The following is a 21,051-nucleotide window of genomic DNA, read 5'->3' as shown; positions in this document are numbered from 1 at the left end:
TATTGGGTTAATATGTCATTATAACTAATCAGTTATTTTGCTTTACCTTTAAAATGTATCCCCTAGAAAGTTTAAACTTATATATGTGGCTTGCACTGGTGGCTCCCATTCTACTTGTGCTGGACAGCACTGGTTTCGAAGGGGGATACAGGGATAGAGATGAAAACATATGAGAAGGTTTATATAGGTGCTTTTATAAGTGTGTGTACAGGATGCAGTGAGGGCTTTTTTTTAATTCAGGGGGCCATGAGAAAATGGAGGAAGGGATTGAGTTTATAATGTGCTAGTCACTTGAAGCTCAATCGGTAAAGAATCTGCCTGCACTGTGGGAGACCTGGGTTTGATCCTTGGGTCAGGAAGGTCTCCTGGAGAAGGAAATGGCAACCCCCTCCAGGATTCTTGCCTGGAAAATCCCATGGACAGAGGAGCCTGGTGGGCCACAGTTCATGGGGTCGCAAGAGTCGGACAGGACTGAATGACTAAACCACCATCAGGCACTTGAAGATATCCTCACACATGTTAAAGCACTTTTATATCTTCATGTGTTGGTTTGGCGCTTGAAATAGCTCCCTTAACCTTTGCAAGAGTAATCACCGCAATCTGACCACATCTTTCCAGGCTGCTTTGACCAAGTCACCATCATCTCGCTGGACTGTTTGTGGCAGCAGCCTCTTAACCGCCCCCACCCTGCCCCGCCACTTTGATCCATTCTCTATGTTATAACCAAAGGAATCCTGGAAGAAACACAAGCTTGGTCATTTTACTCGTCAGATGAAACCTCTCCCATCGTTCTCCACTGTCCTCCAGATAAAATCTGAATTCCATTTCCTGGTCTACACCTCCCATCTGGCCCCTGCCTACCTCCCCAGCCCTGTATTTCACACTCCTTCACACTTGTTTGCTTTGCTGTAGCACTGCTCTGCTGTGAGCTTTTTTCTGAGCTTGGAAAGCCCTGTACTGTCTCTTCTCTGTGCTATTTTTCTCTGAAAGCATTATTCTCCTCTCTTGGTCTGGTTAGTGCCGCCTTCTTCAGATTATAATTTCAAAATTACTGTCTCTAAGAAGACTTTCTGGAACTTCCCTGACGCCCACCCCTGCCACCGTTCTGGGTTAAGTGACCCTCTTACGTGTCCCTAGATCTCACTAAACTTGATGTAGTACTTAATGCTATGTTGCATTCTTGCAAACTTTTTGGATCAGAGTGTTCTATGAGAATCTACTAAAAACTGTACATCTTCTCCCTGAGGGGGTGGTGGTGGGGAGAACACAATACATTTTTTATGTAATTTTAGAGATTTTATAAAACCCCTAAAACTCTTTAGGTTTCCATGCACTCCAGATTAAAAACCCCTGCTCTCTTACAATCATTTGCCAATTTGCTTTTATTTCCAGCTGAACTGTGTGCCCCTTCAGGATAGGGACCCTGCCTGTCGATACAGATGTCTCCATAGCAATGGGCATCACTCGCAGATACAAAAAGCATTTGTTACAGGTATGACTTGTTCTAAGACATTAGGATGCAAGGACTATCATCCTTTGTTTTTCTAAAATCAGATGTGAGTTAGCCCTATCCTGCGTGGTTGGTGAGATGTCTTAAATTAGTCATTTTCAGCCGACTCTTCTGTTCCCCCCCCTCAAAACTCCAGCACTTAAGGGGCCCAAGAAAATTCTGGAAAGTTCCTTCTTTCTCAACTCATGAGAGATTTTTTTGTTTGTTTGTTTTTAATTATTCCTCCTTCTGTTTCAAGATACCATAGTTGAGCACCCATCCTTCTTATCAGTCAGGAATTGTTGCCCTGAGTGGGCTGTAGGGTGGTCAGTGGAGTAACCTCTGCCTGGAAGTCCTACCTCTTCCAGGAAGCATGTTGAAAGGGAAACCCTTCTCATGGGTGCCACAAATCTCCTATACCTTCACCTCTTGCAGGGGAACAGCTCTTCAATTCAAAAACACCACCTTTCCTCTTATCTCTCTGGAATGATCTGACATGAAATCCCTTGACAGGCATGATAGGAGCTAAAAACTCATAGACACCTAAAAAGACCAAGCAAAGAATGTCAGTGAATAAGGCAGGTCGGCTTTAAGAGACTAGAGGGAGTGGTGGCGGCTGAGGCATGCTCTGGAACACAGGCTTTGTTTCAAAATGAGCAGCAACTCAGGCACCAGCCAATGGGTGCTGAATTTCCAGATCTTCCATGTTTTCAAGGGAAGCCAGAAATCTGAATTTTCATGAGAGAACTCTCTTCTTTCTTAAAACATTACCTGTTAAGGTATATTTTTCAAATCATGTAATTTACAGTATAAAATTCAGTGTGTGTGTGTGTGCTCAGTCATGTCCAACTCTTTGCAACCCCCTGGACTATAGCCCACCAGGCTCCTCTGTCCATGGAATTTTCCAGGCAGGAGTACTGGCATGGGTCACCATTTCCTTTTCCGGGAGATCTTCCTCACCCAGAGACAGAACCTGTGTCTCCTTCATCTCCTGCATTGGCAGGTGGATTCTTTACCACTGAGCCACTTGGGAATCCCATAAAATAGACGTTTTGGTAAATTTATCCAGTTGTGTAACCATCACCATAAATCAATTTTATAACACTTTCATCATCACAATAAGATCCCACGGGTATATTTACTGTTAATCCCTGTACTGTCCTCCCTTCTTCTCACCCCAGCCCTCACCCTGGGCAGCTAATGTTCTACTTCTTATCTCTAGAGCTTTGCCTTTGGGGGACACTTCATATAGATGGAATAATACAGAATGTGGTTTCCCTGTCTGACTTCTTTCACTGAACATGTATTCAAGGTTCATCCCTGTTGCTGCATGAGTCTGTAGTTTATTTCTTTTTATTACTGAATAGTATTCCATTGTGTGGGTGTACAACATTTTGTCAACCCGTTTACCAGTTGATGGACATAATGAATGGACATAATGAATAATGCTGCTATGAACATTTATGTACAAGTTTTTGTGTCCATATATATTTACTTTTGTTTTTGTTTTTTTTTTTGGTAGATATCTAAGGATAGAATTGTGAGTGACATGGTACATTTCTGGCTTTTTGTTTGTTTGTTTTTGTTATTTATTTTTGGCTGCACCGCGGCCTGCAGGCTTTCTCTAGTTGCAGTGCATGGGCTTCTCATCGTGGTGGCTTCTAGTGCTGCAGAGCATGGACTGTAGGGTGGATGGGCTTCAGTACTTGCCGTGTGCAGACTTAGTTGCTTAGTCCCCCAGCATGTGGAATCTTCCTGGACCAGGGATCGAACCTGTATCCCCTGCATCGGCAGGTGGATTCTTTACTACTGGACCACCAAGGAAGTCCAGTACATTCATGTTTAACTTAAAGGAAATTGGCAAACTGTTTTCCAGAGTAGCTACACCATTTTACATTCCTGCCAGAAATCGCTGAGAGTTCCTGTTTCTCTGCATCCTCACCAACATTTGTTATTGTCTGCCCTTTTGATTACAGTCATTTCAGTGGGTGTGAAGTGGTATCTTATTGTGGTTTTGATTTGCATTTCCCAAATGGCTAATGATGTTGGATAGCTCTTGATTATTAAGTGTTGGAATTCACTCAAATTTATTTTAAAAATGCTTCATATCAGCCTTGTACAGATGGAACAAAACAGCTTAGAACAAACCAGGTTCATGGGCCTGTCATCAGTGAATGAGTTTGGACTTGTGACTTGGACTCTGTAAAACAATGGCCTGTGACCTTTTTCTTTTGGGAGTAAAAGCAGCCTAGACTGCCAGCAAAAATTATTATGGAGAGAGGATAAAGATTTCTCACTCTTTTGTAATGAACTTGTAGACTAGGGGGAAAAAAAGACCATTTTCATCGATATGTTCATAACACCATGCTTTTTACCCCAGTAAATCAACCTGTTACATATGAATTGAATGAGTCCTTTAGGTATATATTTGTACCCTCTTTTGAGAAATGAGGTTAAGGAATTTGTCAAAGATTAAAACTCTGGTGGGGATTCCCAGGTGGCTCAATGGCAAAGAATCTGCCTGCCAAGCAGAAGACATGGGTTCCATTCCTGGGTTGGGAAGATACCATGGGGAAGGAATTGACAACCCACTCCCATATGCTTGCCTGGAGAATCCCAAGGACAGAGGAGCCTTGTGGGCTACAGTCCACAGGGTCACAAAGAGTTGGACACAGCTGAGCGACTAAACAACAACCAGTGGCAGAGACAGATTTAAAGCCAGATCTATGTGGTCCTAAATCCTGTGTTTTCCTGCTCAAAACAGCAACAGATTCTGGGATGGAGCTACGTGGGTTGAGACTGGAGTCTGAAGAGCCTGGCTGGCTAGCTGATCGAGGTGGAGGGGAACACAGTGTGGGAGCAAGGGAGAGGAAGAAATCAAAGTGGTTTCAAGGTTGGTTGTATTAAAAGACAAAGGGAAGTTGGGAAGAAAAAGAATTTGGGTGAGATGAAGTGGATGTGGGAAGAAGATAAGTTTTGAACTTCCTGCTTTTGCAGTTGTCCTCCAATCCAGGTAAGGACACTTAGCAGACAGTTGAAAATGTAAGGCCCCAAGGCTGGAGAGATGCCATGGCTAGAGATACTTTTGTGTGCAGGAGTGTGTGCTAAGTCATGTCTGACTCTTTGTGACTCTAGAGACTGTAGCCCGCCAGGCTCCTCTGTCCATGGAATTCTCCAGGCAAGAATACTGGAGTGGGCTGTCATTTCCTATGCTGGGGGATCTTCCTGACCCAGGGATCAAACCTGTGTTTCCTACATTGGCAGGCTGAGTCTTTACCGAAGTGCTACCGGGGAAACCCAGAGAGACATTAGGGGACAGTGTTTTTGTTTTTGGCTGAGCCACGTAACTTACAGGATCTTAATTACCTGACTAGGGATCGAACCTGAGCTCTGGCAGTGAACACTCCCAAGTCCTAACCACTGGACTGCCAGGGAATTTCTGGAGACAGTCTTTTCATTATTGATTTCTCATTGAGACTGACGTCTTTATGATGTTGAATTCTGTTGAGCTGAGCTTCCCGGTCTCCTCTTCTGATGGTCCACTGACTTTGTTTTATAATTATGGGAAATCACAGACTTGGTGGCTGATGGGGCGGTTTGTGTGTGAATGCTCTGTGCACTCAGAAATGACTTCAGTGGCTGGCAAAGCTGAGACTCAGACGTTAGAAATGGAGTGTATGGTCTTCTGTAAAAAGTTTATTTTTTAATTCAGAAGAGGAATACTTGTCACATACTATGTACAGTTAACTTGTACTCCACGTGCAGGCTGCATTAAGGACAGACTTCATGCAGCCAAGTCACAAGACACCTGGATAAGGGGCAGCTTACTCCAGTAGGCAGGTGGGGGTGGGGGACCAGATGCAGTAGGACAAAGGACAATACAGGACCCGATTCCACTTCCCCAGGAAGGACTCTGCATTCAGCTGCCTTGAAATTGTCTCTGAATTCTACCAACACCTCCTCATCATTTCCTGCCTTGTTTTTTTTGCTTTATTCACCTTTTACCAGACTGGAAGTTTCCTAGGCTTAGCCACTTACATACATCATGTCGTAAATATTAAAATGCATCCTTATTGAACATAAACTAACATCTTGCTATACAAATTTTTTGGATAAGATTTTGCAAATTTCAACTTTTTTAAGACTAAATGATTTTATTCTTGTGACTTACCCAAACTTTATTATATTTATATATAATTAGGGTCGTGTCACAGTTGATTAGATATTGCAGACATTTCATTAAATATTAACTCGGATTTTTCTAGTTGCCTTTCCTTATTTTGGAACCTTTTTTATTTTTTTCCTCAGGTCTCAAGCGTTTTTTACAAGGCCTTTGAAAAGTTAATAGGCCCTGAGGTATAAGAGTCCAGCAGAACCTCCTCATAGCCCCTCTCATGTAGGGAGCTGTATACTAACAAAAAGAAGGAAAGTAACGAAGGAATGAATGACGTGAAGTCGTTTTCCCAAGGTGGGTTCCCTTCTCAATATTCTGGAATCTCAGCCCAGCCAGGCATCTGGGTAGGGAGGCCTCTCCCCTCGCAAACCCGGCAGCCGGCGCTCAGCGGACCTAGGCAGGGTCAGCCTGGGCCCGAGGTCGCGACAGGGGCCTGAATGCCGACCGCCGACGGCAGGCGAGGTCTGTCTTCCCCCAGCCCCACTCCCCCAGCTGGTGCGCATGGGCAGAACCGCAGCCCGAGCCCTGGCTCCCCTCCCCCACTGCAGGTGAGCCGCAGAGCCGTGGCCCCCACTCCCCGCAGCCCCGGGGGTGACGTCAGGCCTCTGGACCGCGCTCCGGCCCCGCCCATGCAGGCAGCGCCGGGAGCTCGCGACTCAGCGGTGGAAGCCGGTCCCACTGTGGGACCCGCCGGCTGCGACAGGCAGAGGGGGCGGCGAGGCTCCGTACTGGGCTGCCGCGGCGGCCCGACGCCAGGGCGTGGAGCGTCCAGGCGGAGCTCGGGGCTCTGGCCGCGGCACACCTGCCCCGCCGTCCGCACAGCCAAAGCCGCTGCGGGGTCCGCACCCACTGCCCCGCGGGATCGCGGGACGCCCTGCCAGTCTCAGCTGTCCATCTCTGCCCTAGCCAGCCAATCACCCACGACTGCCCCGGCCGCACCTCCCGGAATCTCTGATGGACGTGCGGCTTAGCCTGTAATATGGGGGCCTCGGCCGCCTGGGCTGGGAGCGGAAGCCAATGAGCATCGTTTCAGGTGGGTGGAGGGAACGGACCTCGGGAAGGTAGCTTCGTTCGGGTTGCTAACGTCTTCCCTTGGAGATGGGCGCGCAAACGGACCAGTGGGTCTGGGGGCCGTGGTGACGGGCGTGGAGCTGGCCCAATGAGGGTGGGAGTGGGTGGGGCAGCCCGGAGTAGCAGTGCTAAAGGAGCCCGGCGGAGGCAGCGGTGGGTTTGGGACTGAGGCGCCGGTTCTGTGGTCGCGGCTGGGGACGTGCGCCGGCGCCACCATCTTCGGCTGAAGGTGAGAGGTGCGGTTGTCCCGGTCCGAAACCGGCGACCGGAGACCGGGGACGGTTTGTGGTGGGGGGAGGGATCCTCCGCGGCTCTGGAGGGCGAGGACGGAACCGAAGCGGGAGCTGGGGAAGAGAGAAGGGACTCTGGGCGGAGGGTTTGTGCTGCGGGGGCCGTAGATTCCTGCGAGGAAGGACATTGCGGGGTGGTGGCGGGGAACGGGACCCCAGTGGGTGGAGAGACCCCTGGGGGTGGGGTGGGGAATGAGATCCTTGAGAGTGAGAGACTCTTGCGGGGATGAGGGCCTGGAGGTGCGGGAGGACTGCCCCTGGGGGACTGGGGATGGAGATCTCCGGGTGGGCATGTGCGGACCTGGTCCTCCGCGTTCGGGATCCGTGCGGCGCGTGGTTGGGGGAACCTCGTGCGCTAATGGGGGTCCCTGGGGATCCCACGAGTCTTTGCCTGTTTCTCAGGAGGGGAGGGAGTCTTGGGGCGGGCTGGAAAGCGCAATCCCGATTGGGGGTGGGGGGAGAGCTGGACGGGAAGGGCCCTTGGGTGGGCTGCTGGGTGGCTTAGGCCGGCTGCGGCACCCGGAGTGCGGTGCGGAGTTCGCCGAGGGGTCGGAAGGCGGGCGGCGCGCCTGGACCTGCTGGGTGGAGGAGGGACGCGAGGGCAGGGCTGCGCACGGCCGGGGCAGCGCGCGGCGGGTGAAGGTCTGATCAGCCGGCCGCGGGCTTGGGGAGGGTCGGGCTCCGCTGGTCCCGGGGGAGCAGGGCGGGAGGGGCGGCGTCAGACCAGGCTCTGTGGGGTTTGCGGGGGCCGGGGGTGGACGTCCGGCCAGGCCCGGGCGGCTTGGGGGGGCGAGGCGGGAAATGTGGCGGGGGCGCGCTGCAGCAGGGCGGCTGAGGGGGAGGGTCAGCCCTTGCTTCGGGATCCCTTTATTGTGTAAGGGATCTGGGCATGGCTCGCCGCGGAGTCTCTTCTTGGCCTTCTGCAGTGGGGGGGTCCAACCTTGAGCCCATAAAATCGGCCTGGAACGAGGTCGGAGGGAAGTTGAAGGCGCCGAGTCCCGGCGTCCGCGCGGGCTTTGTGGGCCTGCGGTGGGCGGATGCGGCCCGGGGACCGGCCAGGCCCCCAGCCCGGCCTGCCTGGGAACCCGGGCCTTGGGAAGGAGGCTGGCGACCTGGCGGGTCTGAGCTCGGCTGGTGAGTTTTGGCTAACGTGGCCTCTGCCTATGACCGTTATCTCCGTTCCTTAGGGCCTCTGCAGCTCCCTTCAAGATCACTGCGGTTGATGAAAGGGGGTGGGGTGGGGTGGGGTGGGGTGGGTAGGGGAAAGCAGGCGGGTAGATCCCTAGTGCAAAAGAAACAAAGACGGCTGTTTTCGCTGAATAATATAATGCCAATTTTAATACTTTAGTTTTGCCGAGATTTTTGTTTTTTAACATTGAAACTGAGGATTCTTTGAGTCAGGCTTCATTATTCTTGATAGTATCTCACTCTGGAAAACTTTAATCTATTTATTGTTTCATTTCCTTCATCCATCGGCCGTCATTAATTATCCTTTTAGTCCCATGCTTTTGATGTTTAAGTATGCCCTGTCTGTCACGGATCCTGGAAAAGTGGCCATTTTATGCATCTCCTTACTTCTGCATCTTAAATTCAGTTCCTCCCCGTCCTTATCTGGAGAAAGCATATGGTGTAATTGGGCGATATAGCACCAGCTTTTGCAGCAAAGAGATGTGACCCGAGAGCTTGCCTTTTTACTTGGGCCCCTTAGGGAAATCATTTCAAGGAAGACAGGCTGGATGGAAGGTGAGACAGAGGAAATTTTCAAGGGCACGTTGTATGGTGAAAGACTGGAGTCTTCAGCGGTTTCTGTACCTTCTTGTCGTGTAGGAAGAATAAAAACTCCTGGTGTCAGTCTCCCCGCTTCAGAAACGTTTAACACAGTGTAAAGATATTCACAGAGGTGGCTTGGGCCATGAAGAGCAGTAGTGTCCTTTGCACTTGATTTGCATTTCTGCTCATTTTTGGTTAAACATGATTTTGATGAGTGAACAGACTTTCACTCAAGATGAATGACCTCAGTGGTAGCTTTACACAAATTGTAGACGATTCTGTTTCAGTTTATCTGTCTCAGAGAGATGTGCTATCATGGATCGTTTATCCAGCGTTTTTGTTTGGATTTTGGTATGCAAGATAGTCATAAAACTTTCCCTGTGCCTCTACCTACCATAGGCGCTGGGAGGCAGTTGAGAAGCTTAGTGGGTGGTGTTTCTTTGGGAGTAAAAGACGGCCTTGGGGATGGACCCCCAGGGGTGTGTGTGTGTCGAAAAATCAGTGAAGGTGATGGGGCTTCGACTCTGGGGTGGGGGGCAGCTGATAAATGATTTAAGTATAATTAGGCAGTTACTTCAGAGGACACCAAGAACTTTCAGATTCTGTCTGTTACAAAGAGTTTCCTATTTATTCCTTTTTTATGAAATGTAAAGCCTTTGCCAGATTGTGCTAGTGTGTTCATTGGCTGAGCCTGTCCTCATTTTTCTTTTTTTTGGCCACACCATGTGGCTTGTTGGGATCTTAGTTCCCCAACCAAGGATCAAACCTGGGCCCCCAGCAGTGGAAGTGCAGAGTCCCGACCATTGGACTGCCAGGGAATTCCCTGAGCATGTACTCTTGAAACCATAATTGATCATTGATCAACAGGCAGTAGGTAGTGTATACTACATGTCAAAATTTTCCCCTCCTCACCTTCCATCCTTGTAGCACGTGTTCTGGAGCTGAACTCTGGGTTTCCTCCCAGCTCTGTTCTTTGTTAGCTCTGTGACTTTGGGCCAGTTTTTGGCTTTCTCTGAACCTTGGGTTCCTCACCTGTAAAATGGAGATATTAAAAGCACCTGCCTGGTGAGCCTGTTGTGAGGATTAAGAGTTGATATATATACACTTAAACCACTTAAGAATAGCGCCTGGCCATCATTAGTGGTATATAACAACAGTATTTGCTGTTTTCAAAATTCTAATGTTACCCTTCCTACAAGGCAAAGCATTTGCAAGTGGTTTCCCTATTAAATACCAGCACTATCAAGACAAGTTGCCAGATGTGCAATGGAATGATAAAAATACAATATGTTTGGTAACCTCAAGTGAACAGTTAAAATGAACAAAACCTTTTCCCTGGCCTCAGGGACTCTACCATCTAAACAAGGATTTGACCACCTACTGCCTGCTGAGTCCTCTGGTACAGAGACGAGAAGGGTGCCAGAAGAGCAGCACAAAATGTTAGGAGGAGGAGAAGGATTAAATTGCCAGGTTGACCTGAAAAGAACTTGTGAAAGGATGGCATTTGGGTCAGGATTTAAAGGAATGGTCGGGTTTTGGTGGTGGAGGAGAAGCCGAAGCTTACTCTGAGGGTCAGGACCGTTCATGTAATGTTGATCAGTAGGTATATAAATGCCCTCCTGTGGACCAGGGAGTCAGCTCACCATATAGCAAGGACAAAACCATCCTTGCAGCATTTAGTTAGTTATAGAAAACTCTGGAAAAGTAAAAGGTAAAAGAAGTTTGTAATCCCACTACCCAGTGAAGACCCAGTGACTATTTGTTTCCTTTGAAACAAAAAAAGACATTTATATGTAATTTTTCCCCACAAAATTGGGAACATATTATAATCACACTTTTGTGATCCCTTTTCTTCTTATGTTAAATTACAGGTGTTTCCCCACCTAGCAGTAGTACATACTAATAAATTTAAAATGTATTGATTTGATCAAATAATTTTGTAAGTCCATCAGTTACTTAAAAAAAAAAAGACCTGCCCTAGAAATGACCTGTTAAGTTATTCTAATTTATAGTCACTTGCTAAATCTCAGCAGATAATTTACATGCCCATTGTAAAAGGAAAGAAATGCATGCATTTTTCTGAAGTATTGGGTATACAGTTTATACCTAATATGGATAATAAGAGTAACTTGTTATCCTATTTTTGTTCTAGTTGGACATTTTCTCTAAGAGACTGTTCTTCCTAAGGCAGAATGTGTCCTATAGTCTATCCACATTTATCCAGGGTGATTCCCACTTCAGAGCCATCTTCTTCCTAGCAGTGGGTAATGTATAGGTTGGGAAGATAGAAGACTTGTTATTAATCTTATTAATGCAGTCTGGAGAGGTGATGTGTTTTTGAAACCATGCTTCAGAATGTACATATATGCATGAATATTTTTTCTATTGCCTTCTCCCACGTGGATGCCTTTTAGTTAGAAAGCATATTAGTAAATCTGTTGGTAGAAGTCTTAATGTTACGTGTTTTGTGATTTTTGTTTTACCCGATTGTATACTCCTAAAACTGGTAAGCATATCCTCTAATTCAGTTAGAATTAGTCTGAAACACTGGTTTTCAACCTTTTTTGCCTTCCCAACATACCTGGTGGTAGCAGTGGTTCACCATGGCAACCAGAGAACTGTGGAGTGATGGTTCTCAAAGTGTGCTCCCAGGACCAGCATTAGCAGCAGCATCTGGGAATTTGTTAGAAATGCAAATGACCAACGGTCTCCACCCCAGCCCTACTGAGAATAAGGCCTGGCAGTCTGTCTTCTAATAAACCCTTCAGGTGTTGCTGTAAGAGCCAAAGTTTGAGAACCCTGCTCCAGACTATGAGTGTTTGTAATCCTTTACATTGTAACAACTAGTTTCTGAAGAATCTTAGCTATTTGATTCTAGTACATTCTTACTGGGTCTGAAAGGGCTAGTATTTTGTTTCCTCTATCAGTGTTTAATCTTTTAGGATAAAAATAGCTAGATCTCTTTAAGAATCTGAAGAAAGTTATGCGTGTTCTCTTCAGAAAAGCACAGGTCTACAAAAAATTATACAGTGTATTTAGACCCATTTCAGTGTCTTCATGAAGCCTGAACTTTGTCTGTGCACTGAAGGTTAAGAACCTCTTGATGGGACTTCCCTGGTGGTCCAGTGGTTAGGACTCCACGCTTCCACCGCAGGGGGCCCATGTTTGATCCCTGGCTGGGGAACTATGGTCCCAAATGTCATATGGCATGGCCAAAACAACAAAAAAAAAACCTCTTCACAACCTGGGGTGATTTTTATTTCCCTTGCAGCCTTCCATCTAAGAGGTGCGTAGGTAGGTAGGCAGGCAGGCAAGAGCTTACCAAGAATCCCCCTCATTTGGGGGAGAGAGAGAAGTTGGGAGAGTTGGATGGAGGAGCAAGAGCAGCTGCTTCCTTGCCTTCTTGCATTGACCTGAGTGAGGTTTGTGATAACCTGGAATTTGGCTGGAAAATGACTTACTACTCCAAGTCATAAGGGAAGTGTTTAATGATGGTGTTGGATTCCAGAAAGACACTTGTCAGGCAGGAATGATGAGTCACGTCAGAAAGGTGAGTGACGAATGTAAAATCCTGTCACTTGATCTGCAAAGTCAGTCCCACAAGCGTGAGAGGAGAAGTAGCTTCAAGGACTATGCGTCGGGTTTTGGCTGACAGCTCCATGTGAGCCAGCAGTGAGCACTCAATAAACCACTGAGGTCTTAGATACAGTCATTGTAGAAGTCCCAGAAACATGCTTTGCTCTCCCTGCCAGGGCTGAGGCTGTAAACAGTTTCTTTCTCTTCTGCACCAGTCACACTACGTCTGGAATATTCTGTTTGCTTCCGGCCCCTCTAAAGGGGTGTAAACACATGGAGTCTGTTTCGAGGCGAGAGACCAGAGTCGGGGAGTGAGTCTTGGTGCAGGACGGAATGCAGAAGAGGAGCTGGAGGGGAGCAGCTGCAGGCCTTGGGAGTGGAGACCTGGACCGCCACCATCACATACTTGAAAGGCTGGGTGTGACACCAACTCATGCACTCACCCTCTGTGGCCTCATGGGATCACACTGAGATCACGTGGGCCATGGAGAAGCTGCAGGGGGCTGGCTTAGGGGAATCGTAAGAGTGTTGAGTCTGTTGTCTGAAGGGCATCTTCCCAGGTGGCACAGTGGTAAAGAATTTGCCAGCCAACGCAGGAAACAAAGAGACACAGGTTCGATCCCTGGGTTGGGAAGATGCCGTGGAGGAGGAAATGGCAACCCACTCCAGTATTCTTGCCTGGAAAATTCCATGGACAGAGGAGCCTGGCGGGCTCCAATCCATGGGGTCATATAGAGTGGACGTGACTGAGTGACTGTGCACACACACAGGATGGGAGGAGCGTTCTAGACCTGAGGTTTGCTCCACTGGTAGTCACCATGCATTTCTGTAGTGACATCCAGGTGGTTGCAGTCATTCTAGCACCACTCCTGGGGTCTTTTATCCTGAATTTCTGTTTTCGTTTTCTTAGTTTTCCTTTCCCCCCTTCTCCTTGTTTAATTTGTGGTGAGGGTGAAATAGGAGATGAAGAGAAAAACAGAGTCCAACTGCAACTTTGCTGTTTTCTTCCACTTGTTTTTCAGCCCTCAGTGACTGAGGGTACATCTTGAGTGGTCCTCAGAGAACCAGTCATCATTTATGGTCTCTCCTGAAGTTTATCTTGGAAACCCAGTTACTGTGGCCCTGGAGGGGGCTACACCAACTTCTTCACTCCAAGTTCGTGCATTTTGTTTACCAGAGCTTTTGTTTTTAAGTTTCTTAGAAGAGTTGTAAACCATAGCTTATTTCTAAATATCTGACTTTGTTTTCTTCCTCTTCTCGTAGAGGCGATCGCTCTTGGAGCTTCCTGTTTACAATGGCACAGAGAACTGGACTCGAAGATCCAGAGAGGTATCTCTTTGTGGACAGGGCAGTCATCTACAACCCTGCCACTCAGGCTGATTGGACGGCCAAAAAGCTAGTGTGGATCCCGTCAGAACGCCATGGTTTTGAGGCAGCTAGTATCAAAGAAGAACGGGGAGATGAAGTTCTGGTGGAGTTGGCAGAGAATGGAAAGAAAGCAATGGTCAACAAAGATGATATTCAGAAGATGAACCCACCTAAGTTTTCCAAGGTGGAGGATATGGCAGAATTGACATGCTTGAATGAAGCTTCTGTTCTACATAATCTGAAGGATCGTTACTATTCAGGACTTATCTATGTAAGTATGCCCTCTAAATAATCATGTGAGTTGGTGCCTGGGAATTCATGAAAATCGTACACACTGCCCTAATCAATGTGGAATACTCTCTGTCTCTGTTTAACATGACTATTTGTACTAAAGATGGGAAGATTGCCCCAAGTCTTACTTTGCTTTAAATCTTAATTTTAAATAATCCAGTCTGGATTAAATACACTAAAACGGATTTGAGACTTTTGTGTAGGGGTGCTCTGGAGCCTAATAAGATGGAGGAGAGCATGTGGCAGAAAGATCAGGGAGCTTAACATGGTAATGAGAGTTGCATTCACAGTAGGATAATACAGTGGGTTTCTAGTATACACCCAGGGGTGTAAAGATGCGGGGCTGCGAGCTTAGAGGTTTCAGTGAAGAGCGAGACCAAGGGCATTGGGCACAGGGAAGTGGGAAAGCTGAATGCTGAGGTTTTTAAGAGGAAACAGTTCAGGGTCAGATTGAAGCTGGGGCTGTCCTGTGGTTAGTAGTTGACACATGTCACAGTCACTGACAATGTTGCTGAGCATATAGAAGTTCCCGAAAATAATAAGGGGTAAGGTTGAGAAGAAATATGCAAGCCAGATACTGCAAGAATCTAGAAAGCCAAAATACGTTTGAAGGGGTGGTAGACACAGGTGGTGGCGTTGGTTTAAAGAAGGCAGGGTAGTTAATTAGCAGCATCACGGGTGGACCTAGAGATGATCATAAATGAAGTCAGTCAGATGGAGAAAGACAACGACCATGTGATATCACTCATACGTGGAGTCTAAAACATGACACAAACTTATCCACGGAACAGAAACAGACTCGCAGACCTAGAGAACAGACTTGTGTTTGCCGTGGGGGAGAGGTGGAGGAGGGGTGGTTTGGGGGTTTGAGATAGGTAGATGCAAGCTATCATATAGAGAATGGAAGAACAGCAAGTTCCTACTGAATAGCCCAGGGAACTGTATTCAGTATCCTTTGATAAACCATAATGGAAAAGAATATGAAAAAGAGTGTGTAGGTACACGTTTTCAAATTCTTTTACATATATGTATATGTATATATGAATCACTGTTGTATAGTAGAAATTAACACATTTTAAATCAACTATACTTCAATAAAATAAATGTAAAAGAATAAAGAAGGCATGTCAGATAGAAGGTAGATTTAGAAAGAAGAGACATTGAGAGGAAGGTTTGACATTATAATGGTCTGAATTTGGGAAACCACTTGAATTTTAGGCAGAGGCAGCATTTGTACTACTAATGTTCAGGCGTAAGTCAGAACTTCAGCAACTCAGAGGTCATTTTCCCATAGAATTAGTTTATTTAGTGGATATGTACTGAGCACCTACTATGTTCTACCCCGAATATTCATTGGAAGGACTGATGCTGAAGGCCCAATACTTTGGTCACCTGACGTGAAGAGCTGACTCATTGGAAAAGACCCTGATACTGGGAAAGATTGAGAGCAGGAGGAGATGGGGGTGGCACAGGATGAGATGGTTGGATGACTCAATGGACATGAGTTTGAGCAAACTCCGGGAGATAGTAAAGGACAGGGAAGCCTGGCGTGCTGCAGTTCATGGAGTCCTAAAGAGTCAGACACTGCGTAGTGACTGAATAACAACTATATTCCAGGTGCTGGAGAGAGTGCAGGGAACAGGCCAGGCCAATCCCTGCCTTCGTGATACTTCCTTATTAGGAAATGAAACAGGACTGTGGGGATGGCTTTCCCCCGTGAGTATGGGAAGGATTCTGAGAAGGTAGCATTTGAGCTGGAATCTGGCTGGTAGGAAGGAGTTTGCCATGGGAGCATCTGAAAAGGAGTAGTTCATTCATGACTTTTGCCAGAGTGGTTTGAATCAATCCTGATGGTCTCTTTTATTTTTTCTCGGTGAGTTAGGATGCAAAGTAAGAGAGTAAGAGGCACCAGGGTTGGGTAGGTGGCTTGAGGAGAATGGGGATGCCTTGGAAAAGGAAGGAAGCAAGGGATAAGAAAACAGTTGGAGAGCAGCGTTGGGAATCCAGCGGAGACTGAGCAGCAGAGTATATTTTTGCCTGGAGAGAGGGAGTGAGAAAACTGCGACATGCAGGGATTGTGGGCAGATCATAATGTTGAGATCAGAGAGGGATCCATTTTGGATGATCCCCTGTGCAGTGAATCGTGAAGGGCTGGAAAAGCAGGGACACAGCCAAAAAGGTGTGGAGCACTGCCCTGAGAACAGGAGTCTGTCTTCACCTTGATTCCCACTGGCCCCTGTGGGCGACTGCACTTAGGACAGAGGACAGAAATAGAGGGGTAGGAGGCTGTGGGTAAAAGCGAAGGATGAAGGGAAAGGCAGTTCAGTTTATTGTAGCTATTCCTCATGACAACTCTAAGACTTTGCAAGTATCTTTTATTGAGTTTGACTTATTTCCAGCTTAATTCAGGGTCAACATGAGTAAATTATCTTGAATTTCTTCTCAAAGCGTGGCTGCATGGTCTTTAGAAAAGGAGAATCTTGAGTTTTTTAAGAAGTTCTAGGGTCTCAAGAGAGGTGAGGGTTTGGGAGGATCATACCTTCAGTTAGTGGGGTGGAGAAAAGGTTCCTACGGAAGATTCAGGTCGGAGCACTTGACTCTAAAGAAACCTGCTAAGGAATGGGGCTGTGGGTGGCCATGATTGCTAAGCATTGAATGAAAGGTGTGTTGGGCTTTGAAATGTACCAGGCAGTTGAAATTGATCAGTTGAGGTACCATGATACAGACACTATAATAGCTTGGCTGGGACCTCTGGGATATATTTCTATAGATAAGATACAATGTAAGTTACTTAGGTTACTAACAGGTTTGGTTATGTTACTTCCTTATATCTTTAGATTTAATCTCCCCAACATCCAGCTCTCTGGTCATTAATTTTCATTTTCTTTCGTAATAAAATCATTTAAAAACTGCAAATGTCATCTCTACTGACTTTTAGCTTTGTTTGTTGTTGTTGTTCAGTCGCCAGGTCATGTCCAACTCTTTTGCAACCCTGTGGACACATGCCCTTCACAGATTTTGATGTGTAGTATTTTTATTGTTCAGTTCTAAATATTTTCTAACGTCTTTCTTCTTCAACCTGTAAACCGTTTAAAAGTGTACTTAAAAGTGTACCTAAACATTGGTTTTTAAGTTATCTTTGTTACTGATTTTTAAGTTAATTTCATTTTAGTTAAAGAATATAGTCCACATAGTATTTATCATTCCTTGCTTTTGTTGAGACTTGCTGCTTGTTGCACACTGTCACTTACATTTATGAGTGTTCTGTATGTTTGTAAAGAACGTATATTCTCTTTTGATGGCTGTTCTGCTCACTGCGTGCAGCCTTAAGTAGTGGGATTTTAGTCCATCATATATCTAAACTGACTTGTTTTCATTCAGGGCACCATGGGTTAGCTGTCTGTCACTGCCTTTGATTTTTGCAGACTCAAACAATTGGGAAAAAAAAAAGAATGTGTATTCTGTTACTGTTGGGTGTGGAGTTCTATATGTGGCCATTAGACTAAGCTTTTTAACTGTGTAAACTTTACTAATTTTTTTTCTTTGTCTATGTGTTACTGAGAAATATCTTAAAAACTCACAGTGTATTTGATCAAACTTACGTATGTATTCCTTAAAAATATAGTTTTGCCTGTTGATGAGTTTTTATATGAATGAATGTCTTAATATATTCCTTTTTGTGTCTGTTTTTTTTTTTCCTTTTGCTCAGCATTATATTTTTTAGATTCACTCATGTTACTTTGTGTTAATGTAACTCAGTAGTTCTCAAAGGTGCTTCATAGACTCCTAGGGGCTTCTTCAAGACCCTTTCATGACATCCTTGAGACCAAAACTGTTTTCATGACTTGATTTGCCCCTTCACTGTTGACACTGATACTGATGGTGCGAAAGCTGTGGTGAGGAAAACTGCTGACTCCTTATCACGGGTGAGGCAGTAACCCCTACTGTCCTGGTGGTTGTGCTGATCTAGTTTTGTTCAAGAGCGTCCTTGATAAAGCAGGAGAAATGAGGGTTTTATGAAATCTCAGCTCTTGGGAACGTGTCTTTTAATATTCTTTGTGATTAAATGATAAGTATGCATAAAACACTTCTGCGTATTGAACTAGAATGGTTGCTTTGAAGAAAAGCATGAATGTAGAGCTATATGAGTTGCAAGCTAAACTTGCCATTTTTTTTTGTAATAGAATGCCATTTTTATTTGATAGAATGACTGGTAGATAAGCTATGGTTAATTGACACCAGGGTACTTGGCCAGCCATTTTCTTGAAAATGAACAGGGACTTCCTAGGTGGTCCAGTGGTTAAGACTGCATCTCAAGTTCAGGGGATGTGGGTTCCAACCCTGGTTGGGAAGCTAAGGTCCCACACACTGTGCATGGTGGTGTGAAAAGAAAATGAATGGAGTGAGCCTGACACTTCAAAGAAAACAATTGAATATATTTGTCAATAATGATAAAATTTGATTTTCCACATGAAAATTAAAAGTTGCATCTGCCACTGAACTTAATACCTTGTCAATACATAAAACCTTTCTGATGAGGTAGATGGCAATATTAATGAATGTTTTTTTTTTTTATAATGTCATATAGTGTGAGATGTTATCATTTAGAAGACTTGTATAATTCATTGAGCCAAAGTTTTCCAAATGATGTTTACATGATGTTACAAACTCATGCCTGGGTAAAAGATTCGTTCAGCATACAAGTGTTCAGCCAGTGACTTTGATGTGACAGAATATGGAAAGTTCACTGACAGGGTGTCAGATGTTACATTGCATCTCATTTTGAGAAATTCTCGCTTGTCAAGTTTTGGTGTAGTATCACAGAGAAATATCTATAACTTCATGAAAAGACTGCTAAACTACTCCTCCCTTTTCAAATTAAGTATCAGTGTAAGATACTTCATGTATTTCAGTCAAAACAACATCACAAATAGATTGAACGCTGAAACAGAATGTTGAATGTTTTCTATTAAGAAAATTGAGTGTTTTCTATTAAGCCAGACAACAAAAGATTTGCGAATAAAAACCAGTGCCACTCTTCTTGCTTTTGTTTTAGAAAACAAAAGGTTATTTTTCCTAAAAATATTATTTTTATTTTTAAATGAATAAATACACATTTAAAAACCCAGTTTATTGATATTTGTATATTTATATAAAAATACATAACACAGAAGATTTGGGGGATCTTTAACAGTTTCTAAGAGTAGTCAAGTGCCCTGAACTATAAAAGTATTTTGTTCATTTTTGTGGAATGTAATGTTCCAGTGTAAGATTTTTGTCCCAATTTATTTATCCTCTCAACTGATTTTGAATATTCCCCCTGTCTCCCCCCAAGTTTGGGACTATTGCAAACATTGCTTCAGTGAACAGCTTTGGTCATGTCCTGGTGCGTATAAGCATGGCTTTCTGTAAGGTATATAACCAGGAGTGGAATTTCTGGGTGACACAGGACATGCATATCCTTAACTCATATCTTGAGCCTTTCTAGATAATACCTGAGATAGATTCCATCAGTAAACACACGGCCCTCTAAATAGGTATTCGGCACATTTAATAAGGGGAGGATTTACAAACACGTGAATAGAGTTGAGAAAACAGATGCAGAAATGTTGCAGTATCCTGCCACTAGTGATGGCTGAGAGCCCTGGACCCACCTTGATCTTGAAAGAAACAAAGAGCTGGTACCTTGATCAGGAGAGGATGCTTTGTGGAGAGGGCTTCCTGGTGGAAACTGTGGCCCCTTTCAGAGGGAACCTGACGCCCTGGCCTGGGGGGTAAACATCCTGGCCTCATTCTCTCCCCACCCTCAGTCTCCTGCTGCCTGACTCAGAGGAAAGGGAATTTGATGATATGTTTCTTAGAGTCAGTCTCAGTTCTATTTGGGGAAGTGAATTTAGTGTATGGTACAAGGTATGGGCAAGGTTAATTTTTTCCCCCCAGATGTCTATTCAATTAGTCCAGTGCCATTTATTGAAACACAGCCCTCTCTCCACTGCGCTCAAGTGTCACCTTTATCATAAATCAGGTGCTCACAAATGTGTGCTTGACTTCCTGTTCTGTTTCATGGGTCTGTTATGCCCATCCTTGGGCTGATGTCACATTATCTTGATTCTTACAGCTTTATACTATGTCTTATGTGCTTTGCAGATGGTGCTAGTGGTAAAAAACCCACCAGCCAAGGCAGGAGACGTAAGAGATGTGTGTTCGATCCCTAGGTGGGGAAGATCCCCTGGAGGAGGGCATGGCAGCCCACTCTGATACTCTTGCCTGTTGAATCCCATGGACAGAGGAGCCTGGCAGGCTACAGTGCATAGGGCTGCAGAGTCAGACACGACTGAAGCGACTTTGCACATACACAGTATGTCTTGGTATCCAGTATGGTAAACCCTCACTTCTGTTCTTTGAGATTGTTTTGGTTGTTAGGGCCTCTGCATTTCAGTATAATTTTAGAACCCTCTTGTCAGTTTTTCATACACACAAAACCTGATTGGAATTTTAATTGGATTTTTGCTGATTCGGTAGATCAGCTTAGAGGAGAAATGAGATCTCTACAGTATCTGTTCCTCTAGTTCTTGTCTTATTAGTTCTTAACCTTTCGCAATATGTTTTAGGTTTTGTACATCCTTTATTGGATTTATTTTTAGGTATTTAATCTTTTATGCATTTAAGTGGTGTTTTCCATGTTTTTAAATTGTTACCATGAGGTAGGAATACAGTTGCCATGTTTTTACAGTTAACTTTTATATATTGACTTTATATTCACCAACCTTACTCAGTTTACTTACTGATTGTAATAGTTTTGTTTTGTTTTGTTTTGTTTGTAATAGTTTTGTTGAGTCTTACGGATATTGAATACACTCATGTTGTCTGCAGATGACAGTGTTATTTTTTCCTTTCTAATTCTTGTACGTTGCTTTATTGCATTGTCTAAGAAGTTCAGTAAATGTTTGCTGGATAGTAGTGGTTATTGAAGGCATCTTTGTATCAGAAACTTTTCAACATTTCACTACTAAGAATGATTT

General features: G+C 44.9%; 1 protein-coding gene and 1 non-coding gene across 7 annotated transcripts in view; both read left to right on the top strand.

Moving 5' to 3' along the window:
* The first annotated feature begins 5,938 nt into the window (after positions 1-5,938).
* Positions 5,939-21,051, top strand: part of MYH10 (myosin heavy chain 10) — a 122,130-nt gene continuing 107,017 nt past the window's right edge. For 3 of the 6 annotated variants that reach the window (XM_005220299.5, XM_059877753.1, XM_005220297.5), the window contains exons 1-2: positions 6,733-6,963; positions 13,634-14,009. In XM_005220299.5, the coding sequence (XP_005220356.1) occupies positions 13,665-14,009 (345 nt within the window). In that variant the 5' untranslated portion in view covers positions 6,733-6,963; positions 13,634-13,664. 6 annotated transcript variants of the gene reach the window in all.
* LOC112442832 (small nucleolar RNA SNORA79) lies at positions 17,326-17,466 on the top strand. The gene has a single exon (XR_003031122.1). It is a non-coding gene; the product is annotated as a small nucleolar RNA SNORA79 (small nucleolar RNA).

This window comes from Bos taurus, chromosome 19 (genome assembly GCF_002263795.3).
Source record: "Bos taurus isolate L1 Dominette 01449 registration number 42190680 breed Hereford chromosome 19, ARS-UCD2.0, whole genome shotgun sequence".
Classification (NCBI taxonomy): Eukaryota; Metazoa; Chordata; class Mammalia; order Artiodactyla; family Bovidae; genus Bos; species Bos taurus.
This window is presented reverse-complemented; position numbering and strand designations above follow the sequence as displayed.